This window comes from Danio rerio, chromosome 18, assembly GCF_052040795.2.
Source record: "Danio rerio strain M-AB ecotype USA chromosome 18, GRCz13ab, whole genome shotgun sequence".
NCBI lineage: Eukaryota > Metazoa > Chordata > Actinopteri > Cypriniformes > Danionidae > Danio > Danio rerio.
In genome coordinates, this window is record NC_141038.1 from 29,505,959 (window position 1) to 29,526,582 (window position 20,624).

The 20,624-nt window shown below is 36.4% G+C and overlaps 1 protein-coding gene across 3 annotated transcripts in view; it reads left to right on the forward strand.

Annotated features, from left to right (window-relative positions):
- The window catches only part of hipk3b (homeodomain interacting protein kinase 3b), a 97,042-nt gene that overhangs the window by 7,152 nt on the left and 69,266 nt on the right, over positions 1–20,624 (forward strand). For 2 of the 3 annotated variants that reach the window (XR_015514409.1, XM_087292502.1), the window contains exon 2: positions 15,211–16,474. Coding sequence is in view for 2 of the 3 variants with exons in the window: in XM_087292502.1 (XP_087148628.1) it covers positions 15,213–16,474 (1,262 nt within the window). In the remaining variant the exon portion in view is untranslated. Of the gene's footprint in view, positions 1–15,210; positions 16,475–20,624 lie in introns of those variants that run through there. The other variant, NM_001080159.2, reaches the window with a different exon arrangement.

Sequence of the window (20,624 nt, forward strand, 5' to 3'; positions counted from 1 at the left end):
CCAAAATTTACAATAGTCCATATATTTTGACAATATTGTACTAAACTTTTAGATTTTGTTATGTCATATTATGATACATTCAGTCTTATTTAAAGTAGTTCTCACTTGACATCTGTAATACCTTGCTAAGTCACATGAGTTAAGAAAGTTTGAACTCCAATAAACCTGTTGATCAGGACACAGGGTCTGATTGATTGAGTCAAGGCTCTGACTGATCTCAAACTGACTCTGATACTGTTGCAGAAGTTAGTTTGTTCCACATGTTGTTAACTTGCTTTCTGGATGTTTGTAAAGAGTTTTGGTGCGCATTTGTATGGGGAAATAAAGCATTGAGTAAATGCTAACACTCATTTTTAGATTCTTTTTTATTTATTTTTACATTCTTTTTAATTTCCCATTTAATCAACAAATGTTAAATGTAACCATTTTAAAGTTCATCAGCATTTTTAAAATAGTTTTTTTTTTTTTATTGAAGAATGAAAGTAATATTGATTTGAAATGGTGTGAGAGGGAGTAAATAATGATACTTTGTATTTTAGGAGTGATCTATGTGTGTGTTTTTGTAAACAACCAGTTCTTCTTTTAAGGCGACCCCAGAGGCAAACAAAGTGTTGTATGTTACTTGTTGTATGGTGGGTAAGGCTGTTTTCACCAGCGGGGCTTTGCAGTTTCTGAAGAATGAGCTCATTTATAGTGGGGGAAGTTCAATAGAGGAGTCACTCGATAGCCTGGCTGCCATTTGAGTTCTGCTGAGTGCAGAGACATGTCCACACCAACGGCTCATGCACTCCAGCCTGTGTTACTCACTGTGGTGAGGCCTGCGACCAAAATAGACCTGAATACAGTATGTGCTATGACTCTATGGAATTTACATTTTAAGGGATGACTCGGATGACTTCTTTTTTTCTGCTTGCCCCATTAGCATTGTGTATTTTTAAATTTGGTGTATGGAACAATATCATATTCAATTGTAAGGGTGTTACGATCCTCCAAATCCTCGATTCGATTACATTTTCGATTCTAAAGGCATGATTCGATTTGATTTTCGATTATGAATAATTAATTAATTAATGACCAATTAATTATTAGTAGCCTACTGTTTAAACTACCTGACCTGCATGGTCTTTGTTTTACCCATAAACAAATCATACAGTAAATGAATAAAGGCAAGATACACACATAATTACCACCTGTCAATCACTTTTTTTCTGCGGGACTCGTGGATAGGCAGTGATCTGTGTCGTTATAATGGAATCGGTAAAAAAGACGCACAACCAACAGGAACCAGCCAACAGTATCTGAGGTGTGCGCTAAAATGACTAAGTACAAGTGAGTGAAAGATTGAAGCAGTCCTTGCAAAACTGTTTTTTTTTTGTCGACAACACGAACGTTGTCAACATAACTCATTGTTCATTGACTTTATTGAAAGAGTAGAGGGTTTAAGCTCTGTCGACAGGTCTCCTGCTTCTGCAGTTTAACAAGCACTTTAACAAGCCTGTTTTTTTCCCGCTTGGCAAGCCAAGCTGACGTGACATGGGGGCGGGGCAGCATCAACGATTCTATTTTTTGATTCGATAATCGAAATTGAGCATAAATTTCGATCGATTTCGATTAAAAATCGAAATCGTGACACCCCTATTCAATTGTGGTCTGTTCAGACATGTTGTAAATTAGGGCTTCTTGATTTGGAGCAAACATCTAGTTGCAATTATTCTGATAAATAGTTTGTGATTTGTGATTTAAATAGCATTTTAAACAAAAGAGCTACAGGTTAGATGTGGGGTTTTAACAGCACTAAAGAAAGGGTTATGTTTAGCAGCATAAACACAAAGTATGCTACGCTTTTTAAATTAAGGTTTCAGTTGTCAAAACAAATTTAGAAATGACAATAGCTTAAATAAAATAAAATTAATTATATATAAAATCTTAAAATTTTAAGAATCCAGTCATGCTGTAAACTATTTAAAAAGCAGTAAAACACAGACGCTAACCTACATTATGGTTAAAACAATGACAGCTAACTTTTTTTGACAATTAAAGTGCAAATAATTCTAAAGCCAAAAGATCAACAAGAAAACATTCACATTTAGTGTTACATTTTTCACATCGTTTCAGCTTTGTCCTTTTATTCATCATGGGTCGCCACAGTGGAATGAGCTGCCAACTTATTCAGCATATGTTTTACACAGCGGATGTCCTTCCAGTTGCAAATCTGTACTTGGAAACACCCATACACACTCATTCAAACAGGTACACTACGGCCCATTTTAGCTTATTTAATTCACCTGTACCACATGTCTTTGGACTGTGGGGGAAAGTGGAGAACCTGTACGAAACCTACACAGACACATGGAGAACATGCAAACCTCACAGGAATGCCAACTGACCCAGCTGGGACTCAAACCAGCAACCTTCTTGCTCTGAGGCGACAGTGCTAACCGCTGGGCCACTGTGTTACCCCTATATTGCGGTTTAGAAACGAATCATGCAGGCCTACTGTAGATATATAAATATAGCTGGGCGATATGGCAAAAAAATTATCACGATATCAGTCAATATCGATATTTATCACGATAAATGTAAAATCGTTATATCTATCAGTTATATAAGATTTTCAGCATGCCAATGGCTTTGTGCAGCTGATTTAACACATTTAGTGAAATGTTTTAGCTGTCTGACAATATAAATAATAAACTAATAAACAAAAGAACAACCTTAATTCAGGATTTACTTGTTCAAGTTTTCAACAACCAAAGACATTACCTACAAGTTATTGGATATTATTGTTCAACATCAGAAAAAAAAAAAATTAACTCGATTTGGAACAACGTGAGTTAAGAGTCACAGAATTTTCAGTTTTGGTTGAACTCGCCTTTTAATGGTGATTATGGTTAATTTAGGGTGAAATATACTTTAATGTATTTTATTTAGGCATGCTAATGATTACTTGATCTATTGATTGTCGATACCGCTTGATGACTGATTAAGCATGGACATGTAAAGGTTTAGTTATGCTTTGCGCTGAAACTCAGCCACGCATTACATAATCAAGTGTGTGCAGTTTACCTTACTTATGCTGTCACCCTCTTGACATCCCATATTGCGGGTCGCATAAAACCTTGTTATGCGCATATCTCCGATATATCCGCGCGTGTTTTAACCAAATTTGTCTGACAGACTAGCACTAATAGGCCTATGCAGACTCATTTTACAAATCGCGCATCACAACGAAAACATGCAGGGAGCCAGCCGGGGAGCCTCTCCATTTACACAGCGAGCTCCTGAGCTCCATCCAAGTTTATTCTTCCAAGGTAACCCAAGAAATCTATCAGTGCTGTGAAAAGACTGTCCAGTTCATGCTGCTCAGACCGCGCTTAGTTAATGAATTAAAATGAAACCGTGAAAATAGTTTGTTGGATCGTTTTGGCGCTAAAGCATATAGCGGGCTTGTTAAAGCACTTCACCTCAGATGTTATTCGTTCCTCTTGTTTATGCTGTAGATATCTGACCAACAAAATATACATCAAAATTAAGTTACACATTATACAAAACGAAATTCGTAACAAAAAGATACATTTTCAAGGAAATATGTTTATTTATTTAGTTCATGTCCGCGTTAAACAACTGCGGGTGGATGATGCTTCGCTCCGTGGAAAAAAAGCTGTTGCTGTTGTAAACGTGTTATATATTTGCTGCATTTTTAATATGTCATTATTTTAAAGATTATGTCTTGAGCATCTGATTTCTCCTCTGTGATTATGTCCTTTAAATATATAAAGGCTGGTTCTTTTACCGTCGATGAGACAATAGTGGTATTACAGATTTCATAACAAATATTGTAATATTAAAAAGGAAACATAAGCTTGACATCAAAAGATCTTATTATTGTCTTAACAAATACCCTTAAATAATGCAGCCTGTAGTTTACAGCAAGCATCAAGTGTTCATTGAGATGTGATTGAGATTGTGTCGTCTGTCATATCTTTCGTCTGTCTTTTCGTTTTTTTTTTTTTTTTTTCTCGTAAGGCACGGCTTTCGAATATGATGACATAAGACTCTGCTGGGTAGCTGCGCTGGTTTGCCAACACTTGTTACATGTCTGTAATTTCTTCCATCTTTATAAGGGTGGTCTTGTTTTACATGGTGAAACCAGTCATGGTGTTGCCAGCTTTTGATGACACGAGTCGTGTATAAGCAGTTTTGCGGTGTCGGGTAGCTTATGAAGTCTAGTGACGTTTCTTGTCAACAATGTCTGACCTTTTTTACCTTATTTCTTTCTTACTCCTTTCAGTGCAACTAACACAGTATGGCTGTAAACTTGTACGGCGTGCATCAGTCGGAAGGGCAGGCTGCAAAATGCTTGCACAACGTTATGCATAGTGCGTAAATATTATCGAGCAATTATCGAACTGTCATTATCGTTTTATAGAAAAGTTTTTTATCGTGATAATTATCGATATCGAATTATCGCCCAGCCTTAGCATTAGGCATGGGCCGGTATAAGATTCTGACGGTATGATAACCTTGGATATAAATATCACTGTATCATGGTATTGTGATTACTGCTCTAAAATATATTACTTTTAAATGTCTGCGTAAAAAAACAAAACTTTTTTTCCTCTTTGAACCAAAATATTTTTTGTGAATTTTTTTTTTTTTTTTTTTTAGTACCAATTGGTAGCAAACCCAATACTTTTGACCTACCTAATACATGTGAAAAAATTGATTGAAAATTCTGTTACTATTTATAGAGTATATTATTAATGGTCCAATAGTTAACACCAGTTTATTTAACTAAACTTACCATGAAAACTACTTTTAACTAGATTTTATCAATATTTTATTTTCTTTACTTGTCTAATAATTTTATTAAAATCGTTGTCGTTATCTGATTACAAGTCATAATCATTTTCATTTGTTCATTTATTAATTTTCCTTTGAATTAGTCCCTGATTTATCAGTGGTAGCTACAATAGAATGAACCACAATCTACTCTGGCATATGTTTTGTACAGCAGATGCCCTTAGGCTCAACCCAGCACTAGAAAAAACAACATTTTATTAAATTTAAGTTGAAAACCAATAGAATTCTGTTTTCTGTAACATTAACATAGGCGCTAAACTGTTACCTATAGTACTTTTATAATAAACTTTAACACTTTTTACTCTGAACATGCATGCACAATAGCAGTACACTAAGCAGTTTTGTTGTTATGCCTGTTATAGTGGCCTTTTTGCAGCTTAGGTTAATTTCATGAAAGTTTCAGCAATTAATGGCTAAAAGAACATTTGATATCATCTTAAGTCTCTAAACCTGCATATCTTGCTTTATGGCCTCATATTTTCAAGCATGCTTTCAGTTCAGATCACTGATTTACCTTGCTTTTTGACCCTTGGTAAGAGATTTAACCACTCATCCATAAAATAAGATGTTAAGTGAGATTCTTGTTCTAGTCAGTTATTATTACTCTGTTTCAACTAGGTCTGAAATGATTTGTCGACAGTCGGAAAAGCAAAAGAGCAAGTGAGAAAGCAACATTGCAAGAATATGGCCCCAAATGAAGAGTATAAAATGTATATTTATATTATTTAGCTATTTAAAATGAGCTGGTGACTTGATGTAAATATTTAAGGACATTTTAAAGATATTTAAGATTAAAAGGCAAAAACGGAAAATTACATTCTTTTGGAAGTAATTTCTTTTATTTTTCTTAAAAGAAAAGGAAAAAATGTGAGTAAACCTGGACAGGCTTTTTATTTTTGTGTTCTGTCCCTTTAAATTAAGGATTCATGTTAATGTTGAATACCAAAATATTATTGAACACATTATGCATTAAGTACCTGTTTAAAGCCTGGTTTATACTTCTGCGTCAAGTGACCGGCGTAACTCACGGCGCTGGTAACGCGCGCAGCTGTGCATTTATACTTCTGCGCGCTGTCTCAGTTGATCTGCATTAACACTTCCGAAAAGCTAGTTGGCAGTGAGGTGTAAATGTTCCTTTGTGTCGAGTTTCTTCGCTTCTGTTTTGCGTTTCCTGACTACTTCCTGGTTGTACAAGTGACTCAAACTCGCTCATTTTGAGGCAGAAACCGGCGGACGTGCAACAAATTTAACTATGAGGTAAACACAAAACAAAACTTTCCATCCGGAGCTCCTTCACGGGACTCCACACTTGTAAACAATCGCTACATCGGGCTCACGCCATTCGCACGGCTCTCGGTCCCGCCCCAACTCGTCAGCGCTACCAAGCCGGCCAATCACAGAGCTTGCGCTACGCGTTGATGCGACATGTAGTTACATTTTTTGAGAGGTGCACGTCAGTGACGGCGACGGCCACGGCGAAGGGCTATGCGTCAGCGCCGTAGCATACACCGGTGTTTGACGTAGAAGTATAAATCAGCCTTAAGACCGTTTAATCAGTTCTGGACTACTCTCTGGAACCTCCAACCAGTGTTTTGTTTCTGCCTTCTTTAATCTCATCAGGTAGATCTTCATCATGCTGATCGGCAATCATTTTGTCAGCTTAATTTATGTGAAGTAAACACACTCACGTGCCACACTGCAGCTGTCTCGTGAACATGATCTACAGCAGGGCTTCTCAAAGTCTCAATTCAAAGGTTCAAATCTCAGTTTTTATCCATGTCGTAGGTCCAGAATGGTTATGGTTGTAACATAACTTGATTTTAATAAAAATGCACATATATTGACAAAACCAATTGCCTTTTTAATACATTATTAAAAATACATTACTAACAAGTGCAAAATGACAATTTAAATGTCAGCATTTTTTATAAACAAAACACAGAGTTAGGTGAATAGAATTCTGGTGTAAAATACGAAGTAGTCTAATGTGAGAAATTGCACTGTTTATTTTCCATCAACTGTTGTAACCTTTTCTTTCCTAATGGTGTTTGACATTTCCACTCCTCACAACTACAACAATCTTAAACAGATATTTGTGCTGGGTTGGAGCTAAATGGACACTGTCTGATGTATGGTTTCAAAACAAACGGCATCTGGGGTTTCCAGAATTTTTTTTTTGTAAAAAATATGGTAGAAAATAAATAATAATAAAAAATTGGTAAAACTTTGATTTAAGGTGACATAGTTATATATTTCATGCACTTATTATAATAATTACTATGATGTATGGATAATTAAATGTAACTAACCCTAAACCTAACCCACATTCTAACTAATCATATTGTAAGTACATGTAATTAATTCATATTGTTTAGTAATTAAACGAATAGTTACACTGTAACTAGGTCAAATGTTTTATGGCATTTTAATAAATTTTGATTGTTGTACCTTTGTTACCAGACAAAAACTCAGTCGTGTGGTGATGCGGTTAAATAAAATCTTAAGACATCTGATGAACTAATGCTCATCACAAACAACTTTTTCCAAAATTAGAGAAACATATAGAAGGTGCTCGGTGTCATTCACACAACTACTAAACACCATTAGGGTAACATGCATCAAAGTAAAGTAATGCAAGAAACACAATCCGCTTGTTAAGTCATGACCATAGACCAGGGTTTTTCAAAGTCTAAGACAGTGGGCCTCCCTTTTGACACAACTTATCCATTGGCGCCCCCCTCCTCCCAAACACGCACACACACACACACACACACACACACACACACACACACACACACACACATATATATTTACACACATATATATATATATATATATATATATATATATATATATATATATATATATATATATATATATATATATATATATATATATATATATATATATATATATACACTATATATAAAGACACAGACGTCAGACTGTTAACTCACTTTTATCATCATTTGCATGAAAGTGCAATTATTTACAGAGTAATAACAAGTATTTTAATATAACGTTTTTAAAACTAGGATGATTTTTCAATATGAATAGAACAGATCCAAGAACTGTCCATCCCAGTCAAAACAGTCGAAGTTTAGCGGGTCTTATGCTGTCATTAGCCAAAATATTTTGACAAACCACACATAAAGGTCGTGGTTCATCAGCTGGTCCTGTCCACTTAAATCCTAAACTCAAATACTGATCATCATATCGTCGTCTTTTGGGTTTAAACCCTGAACTTGAAGGCTTTTGTGGTGAGGGGGCGTGGCCGAGAGCCTTGGGAACGGAGTGAGGCCACCGCGTAAGTGGATACACCTGCGGTGCGCACCTGCCTCGGATCCCCTGGAAGGAGCTCTGGATCATAAAAGGAGGAACGAGGGCAGAGGAAGCCGAGACAGGACCGGGCCCGGACATATTTTACTTTGGCTTTCAGTTTGACGTCCGTTTGTTTTGGTTTAGACGGCAGCCTCCGTGAGAAGCAGCCGTCACTGTTATTAATAAATCATTTTAAAACTGCGTCGGTTCTCCGCCTCCTTCTTCCCGGCGGCCAAAGGGCCGTGAACGTCATTACAGCTTTGAATGGGGGGGTCTCAGAAACCGACCCATTGTATTAGCAGGCATATACCTGTATTGGCGGGCTTGCCAAACAGAAGCGAATTCACAGCTGGGTATGGCCTTCTGGGTAAAAAAGGTTTCTTATATTTGACGTATTATTTTTTTTTGCCGTGTTTAATTAAAACGTTTAAATATAATAAAAAATACATATAATAATTAAACTTAATTATTATTTTTATTATATTATATTTTTTCCCGCGCCTCCCCTGACATGCTCTGGCGCCCCCCAGGGGAGGCGCGCCTCACACTTTGAAAACCCCTGCCATAGACTGTAAATGATATGGACGTAGTATCCGTGAAGTCACCCATAGGTTTCTGAAAAGCCAAAATGAAGCAACAAGTAGGTGTGGTCAACTGTAGCAATTTTGTTCACACATCATCGCACCCACCGGGGGTGACCAAATAAGGGCAAAGAGGCGGAGCTTTTGTGGAGCTACAAACGCCTGCTAGCATTTGGCGTAGACAGGCTTTTCTTTAGAGGAAACTTTTAATACTTTATTACCTGCGACTCAGTTGTGTTCTGACCATGTGCTTGGTTGTATATCAATAAAGTGCTTAGTCCAACCCAGAGTCATTCTGAAAATGTAGTCCTGTGGATGTTTCTGGAGACCGCAATTTTTTTAGCCGGATGTACGTATTGCTGCATTTAATTAAAAAAAAAAAATTCACATAGAGGGTGGGCGGGCACCCTACTTAATGATAGACGCGCACACGTCTACTTTAGTGAACAGAACCTAAATATGCTGTAAGTAACAAGTTGTAAATAATATTCAGTTTGTGGCACAGAGTGATCGTTTGAGAGCTGCGCGCGAAGTATGAACAGCACTTGGCAGTGAAAATGAAACCAAAAAGCACACACATCATTAAAATCATCATATCGCATTTTAGAGTTATGACTGCGACAAGCATTTAATTAGTTTATTCTTACATAGCGAACACATAGTTGTGCATGAAAATAAATGTTTACATTGTCAGTATAACACCTCCACCCTATATAAATGTTGATTTTTACCAGTGAATTAAATGGTCTATTAATGTTGTCAATGACAGATTGCAAGCATAGGCCTATATCTCAAACATAAATAGACATCAGAATTATTATAAGTAGAATAGAATTATTTATAGAAAACAGTAGACCTACACATAATATTATTGTTGTTTTACCATATGTTTGAGAAAAACAATAATAATTGCTGACTCACATTAACCTTACTTTTAAATCTACAGAATCGTGAGAAAATAGTGATCTTTGTTTTTAAGCAAAAAAAAAAAAAAAAAAAATCGCAATTCTCATTTTAGCCTGAATCGTGCAGCTCTTCTCCAAAGTGTCTGTGCTCTGCTTCTCATTGCTTCTAAAGCCACCAAATGTTTATTTTGTGTCGGCATCGTCTTCTGAGGCGCAAGTTATTTATTAAATAAAGAAAAGATTAAACTTCACCCGCAGCAAATTCTGTTTTTACTGTTGATATTTGGCGCCAGTTAATCAGGAAGTCATGGTTATGTTCTCCTTGACTCGTTGGATGGAAACGCTGCTTTATTTGCACGTCTTTTAGATAATATTCCAATTTTGTGCATACATTTAATTTACATTTTTGTATGGAAACATAGCTATTGGCCCTCTGTTTGTCTGTCTGGTCAAAACCGATCCAGGCCTGGCCTCCACAGAAGCATGACATTCCAGTACTCGCCCAGCTCTGATAGTAAATTCTTCATACTTTTACAGAGCAGTCATAACTCACGCCTAATTAAATTTTAACCATTCAGTTGTTTATTGTTCAGCACGTGTCTGGAACGGGTCCCATGAAGAACTGTATTCATGGGATCTTAAGCCCCGTGTCATCCATTTGTATTTTTCCCTCAGGCAACAACTTTTTTTTTTTTCAGTTGTTTTCTGTAGTAGCTCCCAACTTTAAAAATGGCAGCAGTTTAGTAAGCCACTGAGCATCTGTTTAAAGCAGGGTGATGAATTGTTGATTCAATTGAGATTGAAGAGGTTGATTTTTCTGCATTCTTGTTACATGAAGCACAGCTTTAGACAACATTTATTGGTGGCTGTTTCAGTGGGCTACTGTTAGCTGTAAAGGAATGGAGAAAGCTGGTATATGATTATTCAAGAGCAAGTTGTCAGCCTGTACATGAATATCTACATCAGCACTTAGACCATCGGACTTTAGCATTAACTCAACAGCAAAATGTTAGGTCATGCTTTATTTTAAGGAACTATTCTTGCTGTTGACAAACCATTGGTTAAGACCTTAAGCTAATAAACTACACATTTTCTGCTTAGTATACTTTGTAAGGTAGTAGTTTGGTTTAGGTATTGTATATGTACTTCAGAATATGTACTTTATTATAACCAATATCTTAATAATATGCCAGGAAAATTCCAGAAGTTGATAGTTAGAAAAGTTTGTTTTGCACATCATAGAGATGCCATTAGCACATTGGATTATTTTAATTGTAAGATCAAACTGGTTAGTTTGTTTGCATTTTGACACAGGACACAAAGCAAATTCTGCTCTTTTTGGCTTTGTGGCTGTTCATCAAGACGATGGCGACAAAGGTTTTTGTTAGACCTCCAGTCGACCTTGGCTCCTTATTATATGTATATAATATTATGATGTAATGTCCTGGCTGTGTATTAAAAAGTGGTGCTTTTTTGTTTTCGTTCTCCTAGCTTGTGCATGCACTAGTTATGTTTCTCTGTAAACCAATAACGTTCAGCTCTGCCTTAAGGTATCCTTTTGTTGTGCTAGGTACCCTTCGGAAAGGGTACTCAAAAAGGGTACAGTATGGTACTTCTTGAAAGTGGAAAGTGGCATAAAAGCGTATCGTATACCACTCAGTGGAAATGGGCCATTAGATAATGCTTTGTTTATTCATTTATGACAGCATGTGGTGTTTTTCGAACTTCGGACTTACTGTAACCTGTGGTATTGTTTGCAGTAGGGTTGTCACAATTGCGTTAATTTATCTTATGATACTATACCAGCTGAAATATACTTTATTTCATAACTCAATTAAGAAAATTGTCAGAAATTCTATATATTTTTATAATAATTCATAATACCTTGTTGAATTTAATTCATAATTTTATTTAGGGCCAAAAAATATTATTTGCACCTCACTTCACCTAAAATGTATTCATTCTATTTGCTTAATTTATAGATAACTGACAAACAAAAATACATCAAATCCTATTAACAGGAACAGAAATTAACAGATTTAGATGTGCGTTGGAATTGAAGCATTAGAAAACGTGCAATAGGTTACCATAAAAGGCTCAAATTCTACACAGTTTTGCAACCTTTAAAGGCTCCACAGACTATTAAATAAAATGATTTATTGTTGCACAAACGTGTGAGCATTTTAATGACTTTTCTACATGCAACATTATCTATTGTAGATAAACCATTAATGACAATACTACCATTTACAAACTACAGTGGCACCTCTAGTAGCCATAGTATCGTGATACTACCATAGCACTGGTAAACGGTGCAAACTCAGTTCGCAGTGATCCTTAATGTAACCAATAATATTGTTTAAACAGTAAAAACTCAGTAAAATGAGTCTTAAAAGTTACCATTGATGCAATATTATAATATTCTCTATACTGTATATGAGAGGTATTAGAGCTGGGCCAATAAACAATATTATATCAAATTGTGGTAAAATGTATGTCAATAACAATGATAAGCTCTGGACTTTTTTTACTCTATATTGATCTAGGAGCCAATCACACAGCAGAAGTGTGCGACAATGGGAATCTAGAAGTGTCTTAATATTGGAGATGTATCTGTCAAAAATATGTTATGCCATAAATGCACCCTCTAATTTTTCTGGGTTCAGTCATTGTTGGGAAACTCTTTTAAATCTGGAAGCATTAATAATTTGTATCAAAATATATATCGTTCTCATTCAATATGGAAAATAATCATCGAGATTGCATTTTTGTCATATCGCCCAGTGCTGGGAGGTATTGAAATTGCTTTTCAATATGTAATCTATTTTTAATTTTATTATTGAAAACACAGTCTGAAAAGTTTTAACTAAACAAAAAATGACTTTGCAGTGCCAGTTAGAGCTTGAAAACGTGACTTGTGTGTCTTAAATCGGGTTCTCAATCACATAAAAAATATTAGTTTTATTGATTAGATTTATTTTCTTCTACTTTTCATTAATATTATTGCGGACTGACAAGTTGGTTGTCCGTTGAAGAACTTTGCTAATAACAGCAGTAAGCTGTTAAGATTATTTTTAACTGATTCATAAACATGAATCAAAACTAGACTGCATCTTTGAAGCTGTTCCAATCAAACTCGTACTCAAGTGCTGTATATTTTTCTTTGATTTTGGAAACAGATGATTCAGATGGTTTTCATTTCCAAAGTTTCATTGTGGTAAGGGTGTATAAAGCTAAAGGTCTTGTAAAATTGTGGCATTTTTGGTAGACACAAACACTAGACATAGAGTGGAGAATTGTATTTTGATGGGGTAAGAAAGTTTTTTTTAGTATGAAAGTGATGAATATGTATGTGCATACCAGGCCTGGGTAACTGGGCTTTATGTAGAATATTATTAATAGTGAAGGTTTTCATGAATATTACAATAATAACCGATGCTGTAAATATAAGGCATGTTTTTATATAAATATGAGGCTTTCTGCAATCTGTGGTTGCTCAAAAAATGTCTTTGAGTTTGATTATACTGAAAGAGTTATAAACCTTTGACTGACCCCCCAGCTAATCTGTCAAATAGCTAGAAATATTGATATTAAAACAGTTGTAAGCCTTTTTCCATTCATCTTTACTGCATACCATTGTCTTTCTGACTAATTTTCTAAACAATTTGTTTACTTACATTGTGGAACTGTGACTTTTTGTGTTTTTTTCCTGAAATCTGAGGACTTTGTTGACTGTAACTTCCTCTTCCCTTTCCCTGTTTCTTTTGTATTTCCCTTTCTCAAGGAGAAATATGATTTTCCCACGTAAATATGCTAGAAGTCCTTCAGCAAATGAAGTTTTATAAACTAATTTCAAGACTAGATTGATCTCGGCTGGTCTCGTATCAACAATCATTGCTAGTCCAATCAGATATCATTGCTAGATGACAATACTTTTTGCAATACTATTTGTGTTCTTTTTTTTTCTGACAATGTAGCTATGTTTACTATGGTTCTGTTTACTTAGCACAACAGCACAGTAGTGCGGTGTATAGTGTTAAGCAGGAAAAACACCTGTACTGTATTTATTTATTAAAGATTTTGTTTATAATTTAAAATGTTGTGCAACAGTTTGTGCAGCTGTTATTTTTTGTGCAGATGTTTATTTGTAAACAGGGAGGGTAGCCCCTGTGTTTAAATTATATTTTGCTCAAATGTTTAATAATGTTTTTATAAAGGCTTTAGCTCTCGAGTAACCATTTGTGGGAAAATACCAGATATATTTCATATACCGTTATTTCTCCTAAAAATACTGGGATATTTTGCCATATCGCCCAGCCCTATATTACCCAGCCCTAATCGGTACCAGCTGGCTTATACCCAATCCAGCAAAAATATGTGGGATTGAACCGATATCCGATCCATTGGGATTGAAATGAAATTAGCAGCATCTTTTCAAAATTGTGGTCATGTGTTGACCTGCTGCACAAAGTACACTCTTATCTTGTTCCTAGAGCTCCTAGACGATCTTAGCTAGATCTGAGCCTCTATACAAAGTTTAGCATTTTAACCAACAGTACAACTACACAAAGCCTATTGCTGTTTTACCACATGTTTGAGAATAACAATTATAATAGCCCACTCATATTACCCTTTATTTTATATCTATAGAATCGTGAGAAAATCGTAATCTTTATTTTAGGGCAAAAAAAAAATTCCAATTCTCATTTTAGCCAGAATCGTGCAGCTCTACTTGTTCCCTTTTCTTTTGAATTTGTTTTCTTGCACAGAAACCAAGGTTGGATTTGGTCCAGAACTGTATTCAGTGTAAATAATGGGTGTTTACGTAATAGCACAACTTGTGACTTGTGTCAGTTAATTTGTTCATGTATTTTTGTGTTGCCTTTGAGTAGTTACGATTGACAAATGCTAATAAAAACATTTCTATTAATATTTGCATTGATGGACCTTCCTCAATTGAATATTTATGTAAAATGAATATGACATGCAAGCACAGATGAAACTGTGCCTTTGGTGTCTCTTTTCCCCACACAGTAATGCTCATTTTGAAACACTCGTTGCCTAGAGACCCAGATTCATGGAAACTGATATGAAAAGGTCATTCGAACCTGTGAGCAGTTAGTTGTTTCCCTTTACGCCATTGATGGAAAGAGGGTTGGTGGGTGTTAGAGGGAGAAACTCAACCTTCTGCTGCAGTGTCATTATGTTGGCCTGTCATTGACTGCTCAAGGCAGCCTGCTGTAGTCTAGGGGCAGAGGTCAAGTATGATGTCAGCCTGATGATGCAAGCCACTGCACAGAGTAGGATCAATGACCCGTCACAGGTTATTTACACGTACTGTAGTTCATGGACATCAGTGATGTCACACAACAAACTCAAGAAAACATTTGTAGGATTTTTTAAAGAGAAGGGCTTATTGCTAGATCTTTCTTAACGTTCATTGAAAACTTTTACAGTTTGTCATTTGTCAGAAACATTGGTCAGAAGTAATATGCAAAGTAATATAGAACATAACATGCATCTTGTTCTTGTGTTCACAGGTATGGCCTCACAAGTCTTGGTCTACCCACCACATGTTTTTCAAACTCAGACAAGTGCCTTTTGCAGTGTGAAGAAACTCAAAGTTGAGCCCAGGAACTGTGTTTACCATGAGAGGGCCTACCCACAGACTTACTTGAATGGTAGAACCCTTGGCATTGCTTACCCGACAAAACTTACTGCTTCATTCAAGACAAGAGATTCAGTAATTGGCATACACCGCGGGCAGGATTTCCCACTGCAGACGGCTGCTGTACAAGGTGTGCGACGTCAACACACCATCACAGTGGCACAGCAGCAAAAAAGAGGCGCCTCTTCTCAGGAAAAGGAGTCTGAGCACCAGGACAAAGGAAGGGTTTGCAGCAGTGGAGCTACAAGGGCAGCTGGAAGGGGAAGGGGAGTGGGAAGCGACAGTCAAGAAGAAGGAGGTGGAGGACAGGGTGGAGTTGACGAAGGAGGTGGAGGAGAGGACGAGGGTGACCAGGAAGACTGTGGAGGTTTTGACTTGAATGACAGCTCCCACAGATGTGGGCTGAAACGTAAGAGCGGGGAGCTTGAGAACTTGGGGAGCACCATGCAGATTGTTGAGGACCTGTCAATGTTACCCGCAATGTTGCAATCAAATGTGGGAAATCCACCTGTTGCGGTTCCACAGGCAGTTGGCGGAGGGCCTGCAAAGCAAGGTGGAGGTTCAGGAAATGGGGATGGAGATTACCAGTTGGTGCAGCATGAGATGCTTTGCTCGTTGAAGAACACCTATGAGGTATTAGACTTCCTTGGTCGTGGTACTTTCGGCCAGGTTGTAAAATGCTGGAAACGAGGCACCAAAGACATTGTGGCAGTGAAGATCCTGAAGAATCATCCATCATATGCACGGCAGGGGCAGATTGAGGTGGGCATCCTGGCCCGCCTGAGCAATGAGAATGCCGATGAGCATAATTTAGTGCGGGCTTTTGAGTGTTTCCAGCACCGGAGCCACACCTGCCTCGTGTTTGAGATGCTGGAGCAGAACTTGTATGACTTCCTCAAGCAAAATAAATTCAGCCCATTACCTCTGAAGGTGATTCGTCCCATTCTTCAGCAGGTGGCCACGGCACTAAAAAAGTTGAAGGGAATGGGACTGATCCACGCAGACCTGAAGCCTGAGAACATCATGCTGGTGGACCCTGTACGGCAGCCCTACCGTGTGAAAGTCATAGACTTTGGCTCAGCAAGTCACGTGTCCAAAGCAGTCTGCTCAACGTACCTCCAGTCACGGTACTACAGGTATGTACAAACCCCATGACGGCTGAAATGCAAAAGTGAAATTATGGAATTCAACAATGTCCATTGTTCAGTTATTTGCACTTTTTAATATTTTTGTCCAGTAGATACAACCAAGTTTAACAGAATTGTTTTATTTGTGTGGAAATTTCTGCAAAAAGTACTCTAAAGCACATTATTCTTTCTTACCATCAGATCGCTGAAAACATTCTAGAATTTTCCCTCTCTGTGTATGTTATACAACTAAAGTCCTTACGGAATTAGCAGTCAGGAAACGCCACTGATGTAAAACAATTTCCCTTGTGTTCTAAAGCTACCCTGACCCTCTAGAAGTATTTGACCCCACAATGCAACAGGCAAGGGCTAAACCATTCTTGTCACATTGCCATGGGAAAGGAAGTGATATTTTGAAGGCAAAAAGTAGGCCTACATTGTACAGTAGGGTGAAAACAAAGTTTGACAGTTAAGTTTTAAACCACATTTGCATATATAATCAAATAATAACGTTTGTACTCTGCAACAACAGTGTCAGCTTAAATGTAGATGTTGAAATAGTGGTTACACGTTTATCTTGTCATTCTTTTTTTTTTTTTTGAGTTGAAAGAAAATGCCTTATGACATTTTAATGGATTTTTATAAATACATGTAGTCAAACAGTTAACCTTTTTAATGCTTATTTTTGTGATTATATTTGAATGTATACAAAACTGCTTGACTGTAATGATAACTGTAAACCTTTCTATTAAGTTAGAGTTAAGGTGTAGTCTTGTGACAAATAGATTTATAGTTTTGTTTGTTTCTTCATTCTATTTCATTGGCTCTCTTAACCTGTTTAGAAAGAAAGAAAGAAAGAAAGATAGAAAGAAAGAAAAAGAGAAAGAAAGAGAACAATGTTTGTGTCTATATTGGCTTCAGTTTTGAAGTATTGATTACCATGACCACGTTCTAACTTAAAATTAGACTTTACTAGTTTTGTTTTTCTGATTTGATTTTGTGTCAAAGAATATGCAGATTAATTTGGGCAAATTACAAATTGTCACATGATTCATTCATCACTAGAAAAAGGTCAGAAATTGCATTGTGATATTCATATTTCACGTAGTTTGCTCTAGTTGCATTACACATTTAGAGCCAGTTTAACTAAATGGTTGAACCAGCACAAACTCCTTTTAGGCATTGAAGTGCTGTCAGGATTTACTAAAGACATTCAAGGAAACATCAGTGATGAAAAGTTGTGGTGTGTGTGTGTGTGTGTGTGTGTGTGTGTGTGTGTGTGTGTGTGTGTGCGTGTGCGTGTGCGTGTGTGGCTTTATTGCATATTCTCTTGTAGTAGTTTCCTTCTCAGATGCAAACTTTCTGTTAGGAGAGTATTTGAATAATCATGCAAAATGAATTGCAAAAGCTGCTTTTTCATTGCACTGTAGGCTACGGTTTGCTTGCTTCTTTACAGTTTGTATTTCCTCTGCAGTTAAGTACCACTTAACTTGTGTGGGATTTTTACTAAAGTTGTGCCATCTCTATTGCCATGAGATTATCGTAAAAGTAACATATCACAAGATGCATGTTGAGTTTGTCTTGTAATTAATCGTTTGCATCTGTTTTCGATGCCTAGAATTGTATAATGAGTTTAAAAACATTCAGGCATAAGAAATTGTACCATTTGTGAATTTAATAACAATTAGTTTTAAAGAATTATTATTTTTTTTATCATTCAGTTACTGTGCTTGAGTACTGTTAGACTTGGAACATAAACACTTTATTTTTCTTGTATCTTTTTTTTATTGTATTTTTAGATCGTTATGCATGAATATGCTCAAAACATGTGCAAATACAGAAATGCACTGCAAATAGAACAGACCCCAACCAAAATGTGTCAGGGAAATGTATTGATTGTTTATTAGATTCTATGGAGATGCACTCCCATTGCAGAATCACCACAATTGGTCTAAAATTATCAATTCTTTCCAAATAGAGATATTAAGTCATCTGGTGAAATTGTATTCATATCACAATATATATCGTAAAATAAAATAAAAAAATATATCGTAATGCTAGTTTTCCCCAATATTGTGCACGTTTATTACATGGAGTTATTATTTAACTCATTTTGTGCTGCTTTTGTTGTTAATTGTCATCATCTTTGGCCTGTTTGCAACCAAATTTTCACTGGTTTATGGGCTGTAATACTTACTATAATAAATATCATTGTAGGTAGATCAGTCGCAAAACTTTTCACTCTTAGCTGTCATTTTGGAGTAGACTGCACTCTCATGCCAATTTGTTTGGTTGAATAAATCTGGCTCCAAGTTTGTGGAATTTTTGGAAGTATAAATTCTTTTTTACAAGCATTCTCAGTACAGGTATGGCAAGTAAATCTTACAGCATGCTCCTAAAGAGCTCCTCAAACTTTAATTAGCAAGTTCCAAGTAATGCTTGAAAAATACATTTCATTAGCTTGTGGTTCTGCCTGTGGCTTTAGAGCTGGTATAATCACATAGATGTAAGTAACTGATTCACTCAAGCTCCTGCTGTTGCCTGTCGAATTGCATCTTCAGTCATAATCTGACTTGGGCAGTTTACATCACCTGTACTTTGATAGCTGATGTTTTCTCAAGATCTCAGACAGATGATATGATAAACTTATGGACTGCTAGATCTAGTATAAAGCAAACCTTTATGATTGCATCCCACTCTGATATCTTGGTGTAGGTTATCAATCTTTGTAATTTTATTTGTTTGATCATCCATTTCATGGGCCATGGAAAAGTCATTAAGATTAATTGTGCAGAAGTATGAGAGAAATAAATCTGTAACTACCTAGTTAGGCCTACACTTAATGTTTATACTTTACAACTTCATGACCAGACTTGTAAAAACCCAAAAATGAAAATCCCTTCATGCCATTTCAAACCCCGGAGACGTTTGTTCAAAATCTGAAACAAATTAAAATATTTTAGATGAAATCCTTGAGCTCCATCATTCTCTATAGACGGCAATGGTCCAGAGACCATGAAAAGGAACCAAAAATATTGTCCAAACCTTTGACCTCAAATGTGACTTTAGTCTCTGGTTTCCCCTACAGTCCAAAGACCCATGGTAGAGGGGACTTGGATTAAGTGTAATTGTCTATAGTGTTGGAGAGATTGTGTGGTTTTCAGCATGTTCTAATGAATCGTGATATTCATGCTTAAATAGACGGGTGAACATTTTAAGTTTATTCGCTTCATTCTTGTGTCAAATTCACTTCATTCGCACGTAGGCATGGGCTGGTATAAGATTCTGACTGTATGATAACCTTGCATAAAAATATCATGATATTATAATTATTGCTCTAAATTATGTTGTTTTTAAATCTGTGGGCTAAAAACTAGGATTTTCCCCCCATTGTTCACAATATTTTTTTAATTTAAGAACCATTTAAAACTATTTTTGAACAGTAGCTTTTGATGTGGAGGGTCCTTTTCAGCTGGAAACGTTTACTGTTGCCCTAAAAAAAACTAAATAAAATAGTTGTAAAAATACACTTTAATAATAATAATAATAATAATAATAATAATAATAATAATAATAATAATAAAACCTTACATATACTGTAGGAATAGTATAACAGAAAGTTATACTAGAAAGTTCACTTCACAAAAGATGCAGAATCACATCATTGGCAGGGCTTCTGTCTGCCAGGTGTTTCTAGCTTCATTGCTAAATGTCTAACATGGATTTTATTGAGAGAATAGCTGTGTTTATGTGCTTTAGGAAGGCTGAAAAACAACATATGTTAGTTTGGTGCCTTGTCTGAGTCTACTAGATTCTTTTAGTGGTGCACCCAGCTCTGCGCATTCATCAACTCCTCCAGAAACTATAGCTGGATGATGGAGGCTTTCAGCGGTGCTTTTGACTGATTCGAGCCCAGTTTGATGAGCTGCTGTCCAGTGACGGCAAGAGGATTTCCCCTTGGCACACCAGCAACATGCACTACGTCATAATCGCACCCCATACAAAAGAATGACTTTTCGCTAAATTTTTGATTTTACAACTCGAGTGATTCACACATTAAGCACGTCAAACTCAACTCATGCTACTTCATTCACGCAAATTGAGCTGCAGGATGTCTATTCTCATCTTTGCATTGACTTAACATATAAATCACTTACGC